The sequence below is a fragment of the Clytia hemisphaerica genome, unplaced genomic scaffold, assembly GCF_902728285.1.
Source record: "Clytia hemisphaerica strain Z4C2 unplaced genomic scaffold, Clytia hemisphaerica genome assembly, whole genome shotgun sequence".
Lineage (NCBI taxonomy): Eukaryota > Metazoa > Cnidaria > Hydrozoa > Leptothecata > Clytiidae > Clytia > Clytia hemisphaerica.
The window spans coordinates 660,582-680,458 of record NW_027103648.1 but is presented as its reverse complement, the minus strand read 5'-3'; the positions used below and the strand labels follow the sequence as shown (position 1 = coordinate 680,458).

The 19,877-nt window shown below is 35.2% G+C and overlaps 1 protein-coding gene across 1 annotated transcript in view; it reads right to left on the bottom strand.

The window, feature by feature from the left end:
- LOC136803066 (55 kDa erythrocyte membrane protein-like) overlaps positions 1–19,553 on the bottom strand; it is a 37,580-nt gene extending 18,027 nt beyond the window's left edge. Inside the window, exons 1-5 of the mRNA XM_067059818.1 lie at positions 19,507–19,553; positions 18,909–18,943; positions 16,859–16,894; positions 14,406–14,430; positions 13,887–14,023 (exon numbers count right to left, since the gene is read on the bottom strand). Of these exons, the coding sequence (XP_066915919.1) occupies positions 13,887–14,023; positions 14,406–14,430; positions 16,859–16,894; positions 18,909–18,943; positions 19,507–19,525 (252 nt within the window). The 5' untranslated portion in view covers positions 19,526–19,553. The remainder of the gene's footprint in view (positions 1–13,886; positions 14,024–14,405; positions 14,431–16,858; positions 16,895–18,908; positions 18,944–19,506) is intronic.
- Positions 19,554–19,877: the final 324 nt, after the last annotated feature.

Here is a 19,877-nt window from a genome sequence, read left to right as displayed (position 1 = left end):
TTTTTTTCAAGTTTTAGCCCCTAAAAATGACAAAGGCGGATTTTGAGCCCGAAAAATTGTTGAAAATGAATTAGAACCCCCTGAGCATTATTGGCATTTTTCAGTTTCTAGGCATCAGGGTCATAATATATTGGCACTTTTGGCTAATTTACAATTTTTCGAAAATTGAAGTTCGAGCGAGAATGTCAATTTTTAGGCCTTCAACTTGATTTCATCAAGTATTTCGATCTGGGAGGGATTTATGGGTTTCTAGGCTATATTTCAAGCCCTACTAGACCATTTTTGAACTTTTGGATCCTCAGATCCTAAGGTCTTAAGTCTTAAGTCTAGCGTTAAAACTCAGAGTTAAAACTCTACCCTTCGAACCTACTTTAGAGCACTTACAAATCGATTGTGGTTTCAAAACACCCCGGTGAATTTCCTTTTTGTGCCAAATATTTTGTCCCTGATTGTCTTTGAAAATAAAAAATGCCGATTTCTGCTCTGCTGGGGGTCTAAAATAGGAGAAACCAAAAATGTGAAAAATACCCTTTCCGACCATTTGAGGCATGCATTAGGTCAAAATCAATTTTTTGTGAAATATTTAACTTTTTGAAAGGTCATTACGAAAAGTCAAAAAACGTGAAATTTCAGAAAATTTGACTTTTTTTCAAGTTTTAGCCCCTAAACTGAAAAAGGGGATTTTGAGCCGAAAAATTTTGAACTTGACTTAGCCCCCCGCTGAGCATTATTTGGCATTTTTCAGTTTCTTAGACAATCAGGGTCATAATATATTGACACTTTTGGCTAATTTACAATTTTTCGAAAATTGAAGTTCGAGCGAGAATTTCATTTAGGCCTTCAACTTGATTTTCACAAGTATTTCGATCTGGGGGGATTTATGGTTTTAGGCTATATTTCAAGCCCTACTAGACCATTTTGAACTTTTGATTCCTCATCCTAAGGTCCTAAGTCTTAAGTCTAGCGTTAAAACTCAGAGTTAAAACTCTACCCTTCGAACCTACTTTAGAGCACTTACAAATCGATTGTGGTTCAAACACCCCGGTGAATTTCCTTTTTGTGCCAAATATTTTGTCCCTGATTGTCTTTGAAAATAAAAAATGCCGATTTCTGCTCTGCTGGGGGTCTAAAATTAGGAGAAAACCCCAAAAATGTGAAAAATAGCCCTTTTCCGACCATTTTGAGGCATTTTCATTAGGTCAAAATCAATTTTTTGTGAAATATTTAACTTTTTGAAAAGGTCCAATTTACGAAAAGTCAAAAACGTGAAAATTTCAGAAAATTTTGACTTTTTTTCAAGTTTTAGCCCCTAAAACTGACAAAAGGCGGATTTGAGCCGAAAATTGCGAAACTTGAAAATTAGACCCCCCGCTGAGCATTATTTGGCATTTTTCAGTTTCTTAGACAATCAGGGTCATAATATATTGACACTTTTGGCTAATTTCAATTTTCGAAATGAAGTTCGAGCGAAATGTCAATTTTTAGGCCTTCAACTTGATTTATAAATATTCGATTGGGAGGGATTTAGGGTTCTAGGCTATATTCAAGCCCATAGACCATTTTTGAACTTTTGGATCTCAATCCTAGTCCTAGTCTTAAGTCTAGCGTTAACTCAGAGTTAAAAACTTACCCTTCGAACCTACTTTAGAGCACTTACAAATCGATTGTGGTTTCAACACCCCGGTGATTTCCTTTTTTGCCAAATATTTTTCCTGATTGTCTTTGAAAATAAAAATCCGATTTCTGCTCTGCTGGGGGTCTAAAATTAGGAGAAAACCCCAAAAATGTGAAAAATAGCCCTTTTCCGACCATTTTGAGGCATTTTCATTAGGTCAAAATCAATTTTTTGTGAATATTTAACTTTTGAAAAGGTAATTTACGAAAAGTCAAAACGTGAAATTTCAGAAAATTTTGCTTTTTTTCAGTTTAGCCCTAAAACTGACAAAAAGCGGATTTTGGAGCCCGAAAAATTGCTTGAACTTGAAATTGACCCCCGTGAGCATTATTTGGCATTTTTTCAGTTTTTAGAAATCAGGGGTCATAATATATTGACCACTTTTGGCTAATTTACAATTTTTCGAAAATTGAAGTTCGAGCGAGAATGTCAATTTTTAGGCCTTCAACTTGATTTCATCAAGTATTTCGATCTGGGAGGGATTTATGGGTTTCTAGGCTATATTTCAAGCCCTACTAGACCATTTTTGAACTTTTGGATCCTCAGATCCTAGTCCTAAGCTTAGTCTAGCGTTTAAAACTCAGAGTTAAAACTACCTTCGAACCTACTTTAGAGCACTTACAAATCGATTGTGGTTTCAAAACACCCCGGTGAATTTCCTTTTTGTGCCAAATATTTTGTCCCTGATTGTCTTTGAAAATAAAAAATGCCGATTTCTGCTCTGCTGGGGGTCTAAAATTAGGAGAAAACCCCAAAAATGTGAAAAATAGCCCTTTTCCGACCATTTTGAGGCATTTTCATTAGGTCAAAATCAATTTTTTGTGAAATATTTAACTTTTTGAAAAGGTCCAATTTACGAAAAGTCAAAAACGTGAAAATTTCAGAAATTTTGACTTTTTCAGTTTAGCCCCTAAAACTGACAAAAGGCGGATTTTGAGCCCGAAAAATTGCTTGAAACTTGAAATTAGACCCCCCGCTGAGCATTATTTGGCATTTTTCAGTTTCTTAGACAATCAGGGTCATAATATATTGACACTTTGCTATTTACAATTTTTCGAAAATTGAAGTTCGAGCCGAGAATGTCAATTTTAGGCCTTCACTTGATTTCATCAAGATTCGTCTGGAGGGATTTATGGGTCTAGGCTATATTCAAGCCCTACTAGACCATTTTTGAACTTTGGATCTCAGATCCTAGTCCTAGTCTTAAGTCTAGCGTTAAAACTCAGAGTTAAAACTCTACCCTTCGAACTACTTTAGGCACTTACAAATCGATGTGGTTTCAAACACCCCGGTGAATTTCCTTTTTGTGCCAAATATTTTGTCCCTGATTGTCTTTGAAAATAAAAAATGCCGATTTCTGCTCTGCTGGGGGTCTAAAATTAGGAGAAAACCCCAAAAATGTGAAAAATAGCCCTTTTCCGACCATTTTGAGGCATTTTCGTCAAAATTTTTTTTGAAATATTTAACTTTTTGAAAAGGTCCAATTTACGAAAAGTCAAAAACGTGAAAATTTCAGAAAATTTTGACTTTTTTTCAAGTTTTAGCCCCTAAAACTGACAAAAGGCGGATTTTGAGCCCGAAAAATTGCTTGAAACTTGAAATTAGACCCCCCGCTGAGCATTATTTGGCATTTTTCAGTTTCTTAGACAGTCTTTGAAAATAAAAAATTGACACTTTTGGCTAATTTACAATTTTTCGAAAATTGAAGTTCGAGCGAGAATGTCAATTTTTAGGCCTTCAACTTGATTTCATCAAGTATTTCGATCTGGGAGGGATTTATGGGTTTCTAGGCTATATTTCAAGCCCTACTAGACCATTTTTGAACTTTTGGATCCTCAGATCCTAAGGTCCTAAGTCTTAAGTCTAGCGTTAAAACTCAGAGTTAAAACTCTACCCTTCGAACCTACTTTAGAGCACTTACAAATCATTGTGGTTTAAAACCCCCGGTGAATTCCTTTTGTGCAAATATTTGTCCCTGATTGTCTTTGAAAATAAAAAATGCCGATTTCTGCTCTGCTGGGGGTCTAAAATTAGGAGAAAACCCCAAAAATGTGAAAAATAGCCCTTTCCGACCATTTTTGAGGCATTTTCATTAGGCAAATCAATTTTGTGATATTTACTTTTTGAAAAAGGTCCAATTTACGAAAAGTCAAAAAAAACGGAAAATTTCAGAAAATTTTGACTTTTTTTAATTTTAGCCCTAAACTGACAAAAGGGGATTTTGAGCCCGAAAAATTGTTGAACTTGAAATTAGACCCCCCGCTGAGCATTATTTGGCATTTCGTTCTTAGACATCAGGGTCATAATATTTACACTTTTGGCTAATTTACAATTTTTCGAAAATTGAAGTTCGAGCGAGAATGTCAATTTTTAGGCCTTCAACTTGATTTCATCAAGTATTTCGATCTGGGAGGGATTTATGGGTTTCTAGGCTATATTTCAAGCCCTACGACATTTTGAACTTTGGATCCTCAGATCCTAAGGTCCTAAGTCTATCTAGCGTAAAACTCAGAGTTAAAAACTCTACCCTTCGAAAATACTTTAGAGCACTTCAAATCGATTGTGGTTCAAAACACCCCCGTGAATTTCCTTTTTGTGTGCCAAAATATGCTTGCTGGGGGTCCCCTGACCATTTAAGCAAAGTGAAATATTTAACCGTACTTTTGACACCAACAATTTTGAGCCCGACTGAAACTTTAGAAAGCATTTATTATCAGGAGTCAAAAGGCTGAGAATCAATTTTTAGGCCTCACAATTTCGATTATTTATCTAGGCTATAGATCCTCAGATCGAAATCAGAGTTAAAACGGTTTCGATTGTGGTTCCAGAATATTTTGTCCCTGATTGTCAGATGCCTTAGCGCGACCACATTTTCATTAGTTCAATTGTGAATATTTTTTTTACGAACGAGTGAGAAATTTTGAAGTTTTAGCTGACACAATTGCTTGAAAAATATGAGCAAGTTTCTTAGATTCATAGACGGGAAGTTCAAAAATGCAAGGCTATAGCCCTTAGACCAATACCTCATAGGTCCTAAGTCTTAAGTCTAAAAAAAATCTACCCTTCGGGACTTAGATTGTGGTTTCATTTTCCTTTTGTGAAATTGTCTTTGAAAATAAAAATGCCGATTTCTGCTTGCTGGGGGAAAATAGGAGAAAACCCCAAAAATGTGAAAAATAGCCCTTTTCCGACCATTTTGAGGCATTTTCATTAGGTCAAAATCAATTTTTTGTGAAATATTTAACTTTTTGAAAAGGTCCAATTTACGAAAAGTCAAAAACGTGAAAATTTCAGAAAATTTTTTTTTCAAGTTTTGCCCCTAAAACTGACAAAAGGCGGATTTTGAGCCCGAAAAATTGCTTGAAACTTGAAATTAGACCCCCCGCTGAGCATTATTTGGCATTTTTCAGTTTCTTAGACAATCAGGGTCAAAATATTGACACTTTTGGCAATTTACAATTTTTCGAAAATTGAGTTCGAGCGCGAATGTCATTTTTAGGCTATTGATTTTCATCAAGTATTCGATTGGAGGGATTTATGGGTTTCTAGGCTATATTTCAAGCCCTACTAGACCATTTTTGAACTTTTGGATCCTCAGATCCTAAGGTCCTAAGTCTTAAGTCTAGCGTTAAAACTCAGAGTTAAAACTCTACCCTTCGAACCTACTTTAGAGCACTTACAAATCGATTGTGGTTTCAAAACACCCCGGTGAATTTCCTTTTTGTGCCAAATATTTTGTCCCTGATTGTAGCAAGGTACCGTACTACCAAAAAATTAAGACGGTTAAAAGTTTATTATGTCAAAAATGTGAGAATTCTTTTCACAACTTATATCATAAGATTCTGCGAAATCCGGTTTCAAATATACATGCCTATCGCGAAAACTTTGTTATTGATTTTTCACGAAGAGTGATGAAGCTGAACAATTAAATATATCAAGCAATTAAGACGTGTCAAAAATGCAAAAGTTAACATACATAGAAAAAAATAAAATCGGGAAAGTGATGGAAATCTTTCGGGAAAAACTCGATATTTTCTGTGAGACAGAACTTATAATCATATCAGGATTAGGCCTGGAACTAGTCGAAGAAGTATAACTCAAAGGAATCTCTAGAGGCTGATGATATAGCGTCGGGAAACTTTATTTAATATCTACCTGGTCTACTTCGAGGCAGTTTTGACAAAGGTATTACAGGCCCTGCAGAAACTGGGTAGACTTCAGCCGCATCACTATTGATCAAATGAGAGTTATTTTCAAATTCCTAGAAAATTTTATCTTATTTTGAGCCTTCAGCCTCCCAAATTTTACGATTGTTCCGCCGGACCTGTTTTACAAAAGTGACGATTTTTTCCCCGGCTCAAAATTAGTATTTCAGAACTAACCAGATGTCTTCGGATCTCCAGTGTAACATTTTCTTGCTCTTTTGGACCAGAATAATAATACGAACAAGCCATCTCAACTTTAAATTCTCAAGTATGTAGAATTTTACGTCAAAATTACGTGAAATTTTCCAATTCTTCGAATACAGTAATCGTAGTTAAATAAATAGTCTTTTATAGCTTTACGCAAAGAAAGCCAAGCTAAGATTCCTTTTAAATTTTATTTTACGTGTGAATGAAAGCTGCTTAATTTATGAGAATTTTGTGCTTTCGATTTTCTAACACAATCCAATGTACACTACTTTGACCACCCAAAGATCAAAGCCAAACGAATAGAATATAAAATCTAAGATCAAAAGTACAGATATATTTTTTCATCAAGATATCTTAACCACAAAACATAAGATTCATTTCAGAGCAGACAGAAAAAACCGTAAAAAAAATAACGATTTTTGAAAAGCGTTTACAGTAGCCTCGTTTTAAATATGACGAAAAAAAGAGCAAAAGAAAAAACCTCAAAAATTGATGGATGGAATTCCATATACTGTGAAACAAGAATTTTATATGGAGTGAGAGAATAAGGGTTAAAATTAGCATCGTTTTTTGAATGACCTTATCATGTAATCGCCGTAAAAGCATAGCCAATAGCGAGATTGTGTATCTGGGATTCTCTACGGCTACGGTTAAAGTGGCGAGGGAAATGGCGAGTAAGGCAAGTAATGGCGGGTGAGCAAGTTCGATATTTGACGTACGGCGGCATTATGTCGACTTTGCTGATACTGTGTTTTGGTGTTTTTCCCGTACAGAGAAAAGTAGACAACGACATGTCGCCTTTGGTAACGACCCGCATGGGCAGCCCCGCAACCGTAGCCGTAGAATATACATAATCTCTCTAATGATAAAGAGTGGACGCTCTCTAATTCGACGTTCTACGATTCTATACGTTCCATTATTCAATAGTATTGAAAGTTAACATCAACAAAAGATGACGTTCTACTATTCGGTGAAAATCCAATCTCCCTTTGAAAACCAAACAAGAGAGCATCAACTGTAAAGACTTAACCACGCATGAAAAATAAGAAAAATGGACTACTAAACTGCTTTCCAACTACAAGATAATATAAGTTATGTTCAGACCGGCAGGCCGGACCTCCGAAAATAACCCTTGAGAGATTTTTGCGAAAGATTCCTTAGAGATATTCATTCTTGACTTTTCATTGTTTTCGTATCCTTAAAGCCTCTTAAAAGGGGGAAATTCCGACCCTTAGAGAGAGAAAATGTTGACTTTTTATTGTTTCGTACCCTAGAGACTCAAATTTTACCGTCCACACATACCCAGCATAGTATATACCCAGTACTTATTTTTACCCATCAAGGACCAATCATAACCTAAGTGGACTTCCCCAATATGAAATTTCATCTAAAATATTATCAATTTGAAAAAGAATGATCAAAACATTTTATGAATAATCGGTTAAAGAAGTTCACATGCAGATTGTTGTAATTCCAACAGCTTTATCAAGAAGCATTGTTAGAGAAGATTATCAATCGTTGGAACTTCATGTTATATTTTTTATATTGTTTGAGGTTTTTCGGTCAATGTCCAAAATTTGTGCTTTTTTAGTAAAAATAAACCGTTTAGAGAGGTAAACTTATTTTGGCAAATCTTTTTCATTTTCGTCGCCTTCTCGAGAAAAAATCTTTTTTCCAGTTTGGTTTCAATCACACCAATTTAGGTAATAACCAAAAAATTTCGATAAGAGTACCTTTTCAAAAACTCAGAAAATCTCTCTAGTACTAAAATTTTCTTAAGACGCAATCAATTCTTTGACAAGTTAAAAATAAATAATTCCAACTGAAACCAATTTGAGGAAAAATTTGGCCAAAATCCCGTCACGGTTCGAAAATACGATTTCAGCCTGGGAAACTGACTTTGATTTCATCCTTGAATAAAAAAAATTGCACCCTAAAAAAACTGTCCTCAGATTTTTTGAGCAGGGAACAATAGAATTTCTATCTATCAGGGTTTCTATAGAAATTTTCATCCCCACTATATGGAAAAGTATTTCACCGGGGTCGTGAGAAAGGGATGTACTATTTGACTGAATTCATAGAAATTAACAACGTAAAAATTGATATAAATTGGACATAAAGGGTTCCAATCATACCTGCATGTATCTTTCGAGAGTTGCTGCCATTATGTTGCTGCTTAAAATCCAAATCAAACGATATGAAATTTAAACTGTTCCGTGGTTTTTTGCTTTAGATTGAAGTCCAGTCTCCAAGATAATGATCCAGTGACATTGACAATGTTATATTAACTTCGAATTGCATTTTTACTATTTTTTTAGTATTTTTTATTGCAGTACTAAACTATTTGTAAACAATTTTATACCAATCAGATTGTTTCTTTTGAATGCGGAAAACTTACTAGTACCAGAAATGCCGACAAAAAAAGGCAGCGTTCATTATATAATAGGTTCACTGTGTCTGAATAAATGGTCATGTTCACAGATATCATATTCCTTTACGCACTAGATTCACTAACAGCTCATCTTGTGAAAGCGCGCGACCAGTTTTGGAGTTATCTTGTCCGCCATGTTGTTTTCAAATTTACCTTTAGTTTGACTTTCGATCGTTCGAATTTCAAAAATATTCGACTCGCTCCATTGACGCCAAAAACTGAAAACAAGATGGCGGATTAATCAGCTCTACAACTGGACACGCATCCTTTTATATGGAAAGCTCGATCCAGTCGAGTAGTTAGAGATCAGTGATCATGTTATACGATATTGTGTTGAACTAGCGCTTACTTAAACTTTAAAAGCTAAATGCCTAGCTGGACGTCAAAAGAACGATCATTGAACGTACCTTACGTTATATGTACATCAAAAGAACGTCACGTGCAAGTAAACACCCATAAGGAACTAAACTACACACATCAAAATTTATTCTGAAGTTATGTAACAGTGAGTGCCAGAGGTCACATATCTTTTACTACATTACATGTTAACTTGATATCCAAAATTTACTAATTCCACCCTTGTGATTTTAATAATGGCTGTAGGATGGCATGATTAAGTTATTTTCACAATACACTTTTTTTTTATTAGAACTCAGTTTATAAGAACATTTAGGCTGAAATTCGTCGAAAAATTAAGCCAAATAAAATCTTTCATCGGAGTTTTTCTTTGAAAGTGGTACCCATGGTAGCACTACTCAAAGTGGGTGAAAGCGCATTTTTAAACGGAAATTAAATTGAATTATTAATCGACCTGCATCAACTACTGTCAACATTAGGGTACCATTTTTGCCAAAAGTTCTGATCAAAGATGATGGATATAGCATATAGGTCCTAAGGCAAGTAAGTGATTTTCACTCAATGTATACTTTTTCAAAGACTAAAGGAAACTATATAACAACTTTGAAAACGACATTTGCAATACACCTTTTCGACCGTAGTCGCGTGGTCAGGCGCGTGACTATTTATTATTTAATTTACCACCCTTGACCCAATCCTTTTTTTTACACTTTTTTCTATTGTCTTTAGGTGTGAAAAAAAGACTGGGACGGTTTTAGGGTGGTAAAACGCGGACAGAAAAATGCCCACGCAGCAATAGGCGGATACGGTCAAAAAGGTGTATTCGCCAATAGCTTACGTATTATTAATCTCTTTCTGAATTAAATAAAAACTTAAAAACTTGATGGAAGCAATACGCAACCGTGTAACAACACGCAAAAAAAACGAATCAAATATGTCACTTTGACAAATAAACTTCAAAAATCGTGATGGATACTTGAAATTGAAACTTCTACTTGTGAACATATCCTGCTTGCTTGCTTGCTTGCAAGAAACATTTGTCAGTTCAAAGTTGTAGTTCTATATGCCTTTTATTTGCATTTTGACAGGACTCTGTTGTTTTAACTGTCTCGCAAAATCTCACAAAATAATTCGCAGTTCTGTAGAAACCTGATGCTTTAGCTAATATGTAACCTTAAAGGTTAAGCTTCGAAAAAATCATAAATCAGGACTATCAGTAAAGATTCAATATGTATAAACAGTGCGATGTTTTTTCTTACAATTTCTCATCATCAAAACGGTCTTTGTTTATTTCAAACTCTACCTCTGAGCATGCAATTTTAACCATCTGAGTTCGGTTGGTTAGGGTAAAATAACAAAAATATTTATTAACTTTATTGTATAGATTTGTCAAAAGACTACCGACCCTAGAAAACCGAGGGGTAGATCACTCAAAATATTATCACACCCCTTCTCATAGACTCACTGGGAAAAAAGACTTCCCACTGGAAAAATTGGCAAAATTATCGTCCCCGGTGGAAAATTATCCTCCAATTTTTTTCTCCACTGAAAAAATCGAATAAACCAATCTTCACTGCAAAATATTTACTATTTTTCCATTTCCACTGAATTTTCTGACTTGAAAACAAAAGAATATCAATCCCCATCGAGCTTAGTCCGTTATTTTTATCTCCACTGGCTGAAAAAATCCTACCGGGTCTGTGAGAAGGGGGTGTATTATCGTACACGATCATAATAACCACTAACCAGTCTTACCTGGGGCACAACGAATTATTTGAGCTGCTTGTTGCGAGTTTTCATATTTGATTTACAGTGTCACATATTTGTAAAAGATTAAAACGACTGAAATACTAGCCTTTCAGACCCAAAGTCACTAATGTCAAATAAAAGTCAAAAAGTCAAAAATTCTTTGGAAATATCAAAAAGTCCAAAATTATCGTACACCAATTATAGAGTCATTTACCCCTCGGAGATAATGATGTCCTTTTTCCAGTGCAACTGAAGTACTAATATAGTCATACTAAAAACTCTATGTACGTTATTCTACAGTTCTTGCATGGTATTTCAGTTTTTTTATTTTTCATGGAATCTTTTCAAAGCGATTCAAAAGCGACTTTTTAACTATTACTTTAATATTTAAAACATTTTCAATAAACAAACTCAATTTTCCCCAACTCTTGCTCCACTCACACTTGGGGTCCTGCGTCAGACATTCTAAACTACAAATTAAGCACTACTGCACTTAATCCATTGTAACATCCTCAAAAAATTTCTTTAATACAATCGTATTAATATTGGCCGGAAAATAACTGTTTTCAGAAAGATCCGGCAGGATATTTTCTGATATAAAAATCAACAAAAGGCATATCTTTTGAATGATGCATTAAGGGTTATGTACTAGAAAAATAGAAATACCCTATTTCCTGGTCATTTTATCATAGAATATTCAATTTTGTGTATGAATTCGAGTGTGGCCCAACAAACTCATCTCGGCTGCAAAAACTGGATGTTTTTTTACCATCCATTATAACACGTTCGATGAACGTTGAAACAACGTTGTGTATAGTTGGCGTAGCTAAACTAACGGTTTTTAATCACTTTTTCTTACCTCCATCTTTTATTGAGACTTCAATCTACCTAGTTTTAATTCCACTGTTTACTTTCACTTGCTGGTTGATAATCACACTTTTTTATAAGAACAATAAGGCTCAAAACTGACAAAAACAATATGAACAGTCAATCTTCATCGAAAATTTACCAATTCTTAGCAAAAATATAGTGTAATCGACTGTATTTGGTACTTTGGTTTGATTCGATTGAGCAAAACTGCGAGAAGATCACCAAAATAAGTAGAAAAAAATCATAAATTCACAAAATACAACATGGCATCATTGCACACCCATAACCAGTACAACCGTCCAACCATAGCAAAGGAATCAATATATTTTTGTTATTTTCAAAACTCGCTAAATCACACTTAAAGGCCTTCAAGGTTTCTCGTTACTCCAAAAGACCCCTCAAATTTATTTTTTTGTTCTAATCGTTTGCTGAGAAAACATAAAGAGCCTCTCTCTCTTCTAAGAGCAAAGTGAAAAACCTTCACGTTAAACAGTTATTTAAACATAAGAGGAGACTTAAGAGGGTAGACTTCATTCTTAATCAACAAACAAACAAGTTAGACTGCTATCAAACCGTAACAAAGACTGTGATTTTCTGTTCATGACTAGACACGCTTTCAAGGCGGTTTGGCGGTAAGGCGGCTCACGCTAACGCCTTAAAAGGAGCTGTGAATAAAATACTTTAGTCGAGCCCGATTATCTCTGAAAACAACGGCTTAGCGGGTTCAGGCCTCCCACTACAAAAACCTTGACGTGGTCTGGCTTAACTTCGTATTCTAAACCTTCTAGGAGTTGAAACCTTTTCCAACCGTCAGAGCTTAAGCGTATCGGAAGAAAGTTTCTACATCTAGTGTCAGATAACTTTAAAGGATTCCCAAATATTGAATTGGTAAGACTTTTTTGACACACTTGAAGCCTAGTACTAAAGGTATAGGAAGATTTGATACAGTGGAGTCTCTTTAACTCGAACATGCACGGATGCAAATTTGTTCGAGCTTAAGGAGATTTCGAGTTATAGAGTAAGATTCATTAGGTATTGTTAACTGAAGGATCCAGAAAGATCGTTCGAATTTAGAAGACATTCGAGTTCTAGAGGTTCGAGTTAAGAGACTCAATTGTATTAGAAAAGTTTGAATTACATACTTTGGGCTGAGAGAGCGAGTGGCCTTATCTCCCTATCTAAGAATACTAGGCCTTAGACCCGCTTTACGTGTTCAAGCATTACGTCTTTTCAATACACCTTTTCGACCGTAGCCGCCAATTGCCGCGCGGGCATTATTTTGTCTTTTTTCGGGCCGAAAGATAATAAAAAAAGTGTAAAAAAAGGATTGGATCGATTTTAGGGTGGTAAACTAAATAATAAAGTGGCACGCGCCTAACCGCGCGACTACGGTCAAAAAGGAGTTTAACGATAGTTAACGCGCTCCCCGGTGTAACATTTTTCTGGTCAACTTCAAGGGAAGGAGTATGATGACAAAGATTTTTAAAAGGTAACAGAGTTTACCCAACAAAAAACTTTTCTTAAAAGTATTGATCAATGAATTCTTAAGTAAACTTTTGTAAGATTCCTTTGTATAAGATTCTGAAAACAAAAAGGTATATCAGGAACATTTAAAAGATTAAAACCTCATATCGTATGTTCACGTTTCTTAGCTTAAGAATTTATTCATGATTACATATAAATTCTTTTCACGCGACCATGAAAATCTTTATTGATTTTTAAATCAGGAAGTTTCAAAACATTAACACTAACTCTGTGACATCATTATAAACGCTTGTTTTCGTCCTAGATCACAACTTTAGGCCTGACATTTTTCACAGTAAATTCTTACGGCCGAATTGAGTTTGAATAAAAGATGAAGGGTCGAAATTGTATTTCTGAAGGTAGATCTATAGCCTAAAATTATGCGGTTTTAGAGCATAATACCTAAAAGTATTTCCAAGAATCACTAACGGGAAATAGGTATTCATTAGGCACCTGAGAGTAGCCCATATTTCTTTAAACCAGCTATACTAATATCAGCTGTTTGCCAGCAAAATATATTTCTACTAAACCTATGTGAAAGTCCGAAGAAATTCGAAGGACTTTCATCCAAATTAAGTCTTAGTTTGTTTGGCTTTGATACCTTGAAGATAGGGTTATTATAATTTCGGAAAATTGCATAGATTCACAGCGCTGCAAAAGGCCACAACTTTAGTGCTGTCAAATTTAGCAACGTTGTCAGATTTCGCAGCTTTTCCGTTGTCAAATTTGAAAACGCCTGTCTTTTTGAACAAAGAACGGGGTGGCAGGGTGGTGAACGGAATCATGTGTACTTTGCAGAACGTTTTGGAATACTGCAGCTTTGCGGAACTAACCATTTTGCCGAACTGTTATAAAATAAAACACTTACGTTAAGGAGTGCTTGGAACTTTTGGTTGTGTAAAACAGAATTCAGCTTAGATAGATTTCTACTGACAGCCAAGTTTTCATTGGAGGAAACTGAATCAAACAGATTTGTAATCACATCCTTCACTGTATCGAAGCATTCTAAAATCATACAACGTTTTTATATAAGAACATAAACTTCGATGGCAAAAATATAACGATCAAAGAGCAATTTAAAACTTTGGGGACTCTAAAACTAAAATTTCTAGTGAAAATAAGATCCAAATAAAAATTTTTAGGCTTGAAACTCAAGAGAATATAAGAACATCCGAAAACGTGTACAAGAGATTATAAATTGCAGGGGGACAACCGTAAAAGTGGGGAGGCTGAAGTCTGAGTCCGGTCTCTACGCTTCCGCCGGGCCTGAATATTGATACGTCGAAATCTAAAGGGAAAAATCTCAATCTCGTAATTTTATGTACAAGCTAATGTTTTAAAATAAATGAACAATTTAAAAGAAAATCGTTTAAATTTTGATTCGTACCCATGGTCTCACTGTCGGCTGGACCCTAAAAAGTAAAAAAAAATCATAAAACTATGGAAGATAAGTTTAACCTACAAAGGGCTAGACAGGGAAAGTTTACCCTTAAAAGGGCTATACAGGAACGCTAGAATTCAGCTGTCCTTTTTCTTTACTAAAGACTTTTTGGCTGAAAAACAGTCCGACTTTTTCACATGCTTTCCATTTATAAGAATCTTGCGTGAAAAATTCAAAACCACTTTCTTCTCAAAATCCCACTACAACATTGAAATCAAAAAATTATTTGACGAGTAATAAATTCGACTAAAGGCTGGTGTCCACTTTCGTGCGAAGCGCGCGAAAGATTTTTTTTTAAACGTTTTTGCCTGAAGAAAAGATTGCGTCATAAAAAAGTTTCGCTGGTTCCCAATGTTCCTAAACCTCGTGGGACACTCCAATGCAAAGGATTAGACCCATTAAAGTCCAGCGAAAGGGCTAGAACCGACGAATTTTCACTAAAATCAATTTTGACTAATGGAATTGCTTCTTTTTTTAATCAACCAATGACGTTACAAATAACGTGAAAAGTTTCGCGCGCTTCGCGCGAAAGTGGACACCGGCCTTAAGATGACTAATGAAATAATATTTTTTTGACATCCAAATAAAAACAACGTCATTAAAATTAGGATTAATTAAAAAAGACAAAACAATTTGATAATGAGACAATAGACGATTGATTTTTCAAATAACCACAAAGCAATTTATGGTTAAGCGCGTGTCTGGCCTCGTTTTTGGCACTCTATAACAATCATAACAATGAGTTGGCGTGGATAATACTGGATGAAACTTTCCGTCCTCGCCACCCTCGCAAAGTCTTTTAGTAGCAACTTTTATTACTGAGGAAATTTGACTTCCAACTTTGAGCAAATTTTCGGCAAACCACTACACTACTGATGGTAGGTGCTCCCGAGGGGGGGGGTACTTAGGCAAAAATAGGTGCTGGGTATGTGCGGACGGTAAGGGTCGGGTTTTTCACCTTTCAAAGTCTCTCTAAGGCTTACAAAAATCAGGAAATTTCAAAGTAGTCTCTCTAAGGGTGGGAAAAAAATCACGATTTTTAGAAAAAATTTTGATTTTGAGAGAAAAAATTACAAAAAATCTCACTAAGGGTAGGAAATTTTTGAAAATCAGAGAAAATTTTTCGAAAAAGTCTCTCTAAGGGTCACTTTTTCACTAAAATTTGGTCTCTCTAAGGGTCGGTTTTCGGAGGTCCCGTCTGCACATACCCCTCATTCACCAACCCTAGTACCCCCCCCCCGGGTAGGTGCTATCTACCATTAGAGGGATAGTAAAACGTGGAAAATAATGATATAATACGCGGAATTTCATCCAATCTCATGCCAGTTATCTCGGAAGAGATAGCTTAAAGATTTCGGAAAAGTGGCAAGAATCTTAGTGTGGAAATGGAAATCTTATACAGGGTGTCCCTAATTAAAGTATCCAGTCGAAACACAACTATGAGTAGAAAGTTTTATGTGTGTGTTCACAAAATTCTATTTTAAGCTCTCCCTCTTTTTCTTTGTCATTACGATTAATTTATATGTTGTAACTACCTTTTGTAATAAGCCTGTGTGATGGAGAACGTTCTTATATTTTAGCGATAACACACACAAACTTTTCTACTCAATCGCATGTTCAGACTCGATACTTTAATTAGGGACACCCTGTACAAAAGGACTGTACGCCTTTACATAAATTACTTTGAGTGCAACGACTGCCTCGTTTTGAAACCATCACCAAAGTGATTAAATCCCTTGAGTCTTCATGTGTCGCTTTTATGGCTGCGTTTAGACCAACTGGCACTTTGTAATTTGGCATTTGCTCATGAGTGAGTCGATTTTAATAGCTTTTCCATTGAATTTTCTGTCATGGCATTTAAGGAATCGTCTTTTTAGAGTCATTACTGAAAAGGTGATTCCTTCAAGTTCAACTTTGACAGATCAAACAATGAAAAGCATGGAATTTCTCAAGAACTGCAGTCATTAAGACTGAACCTTTTTGCCGTAGGGCTAGGCTATGGCAAATCTTGCAAATTTTACAATCTATAGAAAGAACTGAATAAAAAACGTGCAAATACTTTAAAAAATCAAAAATATCATTTTTTCTCTTTGTTTTGGTTCCTTTGTTTGATTTGAAATGCCAGAAAAGGGGATTCCTTTGCTCAAAATGGCATTTCAAATGCCAACGAAATGCCAACACGCTGTCATCATTAGGCGTTTGACAAACCGAACAATTGCGCGGAACAGTAGAATTGAAAAGAATACTGCAAGCAATTACAAATGCCAGGCTGGTCTAAACGCAGCCTATAAATGGATGAAACCTCAATACAAATCAATGGATGAAACCTCAATACAAATCTTATACAAAAGGACGGTATTCAACGTACTATCAAACAATAAACAAAAACATTGACATACCTGTTGACGAGCATCGTTGAATTCCTCGATCAGATTCTAAAACAAGAAATAAAAAACATCAGCAAAATAATAGAACAGTGCGATCATTTCACACTAACCAACGCCGGATTGAAAGTAAAATCTATCGCTAGTGTAGTACTATAGTTTAAATTCGTCAATCCAAAAGCGGCGCAAATCTTCAGGTTTCAGTTGTTTTTTGCATGACAAAGTTTGAAGATTTCACTCTAGTCCTTCCGGCTTTGAACTCAATAATCATAACTGTATCGTTTCATATTAGTAAGTCAGTCTTATCATACTGAGAAGGAGGTTCACTTAAGCACTGCTATCAATTAAATCTCTACGTGAACAGAGCTTCAGGTATTTATTACGCACGTTTTTTATAAGAACATCCAAAATATTTGAAGCCTTCGGATGTTTTTGACTTTTTTGATTTCAAGCCTAAAAATTTTCTTAAAATGTTCTTTTTCGCCACTTTGAGAGTATTTTTGTTCATTTTCTTAAGAAATTGGCCACAAAGCCTTAAAATGTTCTTAACTTGTTCTTAGCATTTTGGCCATTGAAGCTTTATGTTCTTTTTTTTTTCTCATAAAAAAACGTGTAATTAATCAACAGCATATGGGCGGTATCTCATAAATTCTTCAAGAAGAAAAACAACAAGTTGGCTTAAGTTTGAATTAAAGAGATACTTTGATACTTCATTAAAAGACACATTAGAATTAGTGATTCCAGCTGACTCGATAGCAGCTAAAATTCATGGAGTAGAAACCTGGATAGATTCACTAACCCATTTAGTGTCATTGTCATCATGCGAAGTCGGCCAGTTTTTTTCGGTCCTAGGAGTTTGTTTCGGAACCCATGTCTTTCTACCCCACCCGAATGAAAAAGACAGGGAGGGGATCCATGTAAAAACATGAAATTTGGCCAACTTGTTCTGAAATTACGAGCTTTTTAAGTTTTTACGTCATCAAAAATTCTGCATTCATAACTTTTGATAGGAACATATTCAAGCCATGTTTTATACATCAATTTTCATCAGAATTTCATGCTTTCTGCCCAATCATATGATGACGTCATCTGGCAGATAGCCAGATTATGTTTTTATGAGATAACAGTCTTCACTAGTTAAGGGTACATTAAATTCGGAGTAATAAGAATGCCTTTCTAAGGGTACCAAAATCACCGTCTAACTCTCAAGTTACAAACTTATCAGTTTGAAATTTTCACACATTTTACAAAAAATGCTGCACGCTGGAAAGTTCAAAGAAAAAGTTTTTCTTACCTTGACTGTCATCCTGCTAACCTGCTTTGCCCCTCTCAAAAACACACAACTACCTTCAAAATGTTAATTTTTGATGACACAGAAAAGTTTTTTATACTTAGTAATGTGTATACGATTTCCTCAATTTCCGTTGGTTGTAAAATTACCAGGATAATTTTTCAATTAAATTCATTGTTCCGAAAATACAAATTAAGAAGTTTGTTTTTGATAAGAACTGAGAATAAAATTAGGTTCTTATGAAAATAATGGAATCGCTTAAGACTAGATACAAGTTAAGTAAGTATGTTAGTTTGCAACTTTAGTCAACGGCAACACGGCAACCCATAGGTTCCGGCTATTGCTTTAGCTGTCTACCCGAGAACGTAAGGCGAGGGCATCTTTCCACTTACCCCTTACCCATCTGTTTAGTTGCTAAGCATCAAACAGAGAGGTATCAAGTACCATTTTGTACAAAGTGCAAAGTTTTTGATATGATCCGGCCCGGGGTTCAGCCCTAGATCATAGACTAATACAGGAAAGGATCAAATCAAAAGTTTATCATTTTAGTTCTTACAAAGACACGTTAGCTCAAATTTTGATTAATGACATTTACAAATTGCTCGATTAATTAAGAAAAAACGCTAATGTTAGTTTTAAGAAGGTCAGTTGTCTGAAAAAATAATTAATGATCGCAATTTACGATGACCAAAATTTATTTACGGCAATTATATCATAAGTATAAGTTTGAAGAACCACATGTAAAGGCAGAAATTGATGAGGGACTGTACTTACTAGATCATGATGAAACTTGACGGTCTGTGGATGACCTAAAATACAAAATAAAATCACTATAGAGTAACTCAATCGAATAAAAGCTCGAACTCAACCTCATTTCCCGGGGGGGGCACTCGATTTCTAAACGACGAAATGTCCCAAAAAATTGCCCTTCAAAATCGGACCCTTACAGTGTAGCTCTTGAGCAGTGAAAAGTTACCCTTACAGTGCATTTTACCAAAAGTCTCTGACCCTTACAGTGCAGTTTGTTTTAAAATCTTATTTTTGATGAAGCAACCTGAAAATTAGCCTGTCAACACAATGCTCAAAACAAATCAAAATGGGTGCGAGTCAAAGCTATAAAGATATATCAGATTTTTACTCTCACACTTGCAACTCAGCAGCCCCGAACACACCCATACAGTGTATCCAGCTAAAATAAAACTCTTGTAGTGCATTTTATGAAAAGTACACCCTTACAGTGCATTTCCAGGGTATCGTAGGTCGGACCATATGACTCAACCTCGTGTATCCCAGCCTTTATTTACGTTACTGATAAACGCCAATCAGGCAGTAAACCTCTATATGTTATGTTTTCAAAAATAACATTTGTTACCGTATTCATGTGAGTCCATCTTTTACCAAAATATATCAAAGTATAACATTTTCTCCATAAAATATTATAAAATTTAGAAAGAAATACAGTAGTGATAAGTTTACAGGCCATTTTCCTTTTTTCACACTGTTGAAATGAATTGGACTCCATGTGTGAAGTTTATTTTAAGGGGCACAATGAAGAAACAATATCTTGAAAGGAGTACCAAAGGAGAATAATGAATAGTGGTTTTAACGAAGCCACAGAACATGAAAAAATTTAATTATTCAAGAACAGTCAAGAGGTACTGTAGACATTTTTTATAAGAATAAACTATATAAAACATAAAGGCTTCAATGAACTAAATATTAAGAATATTTCAAGGCTTTGCA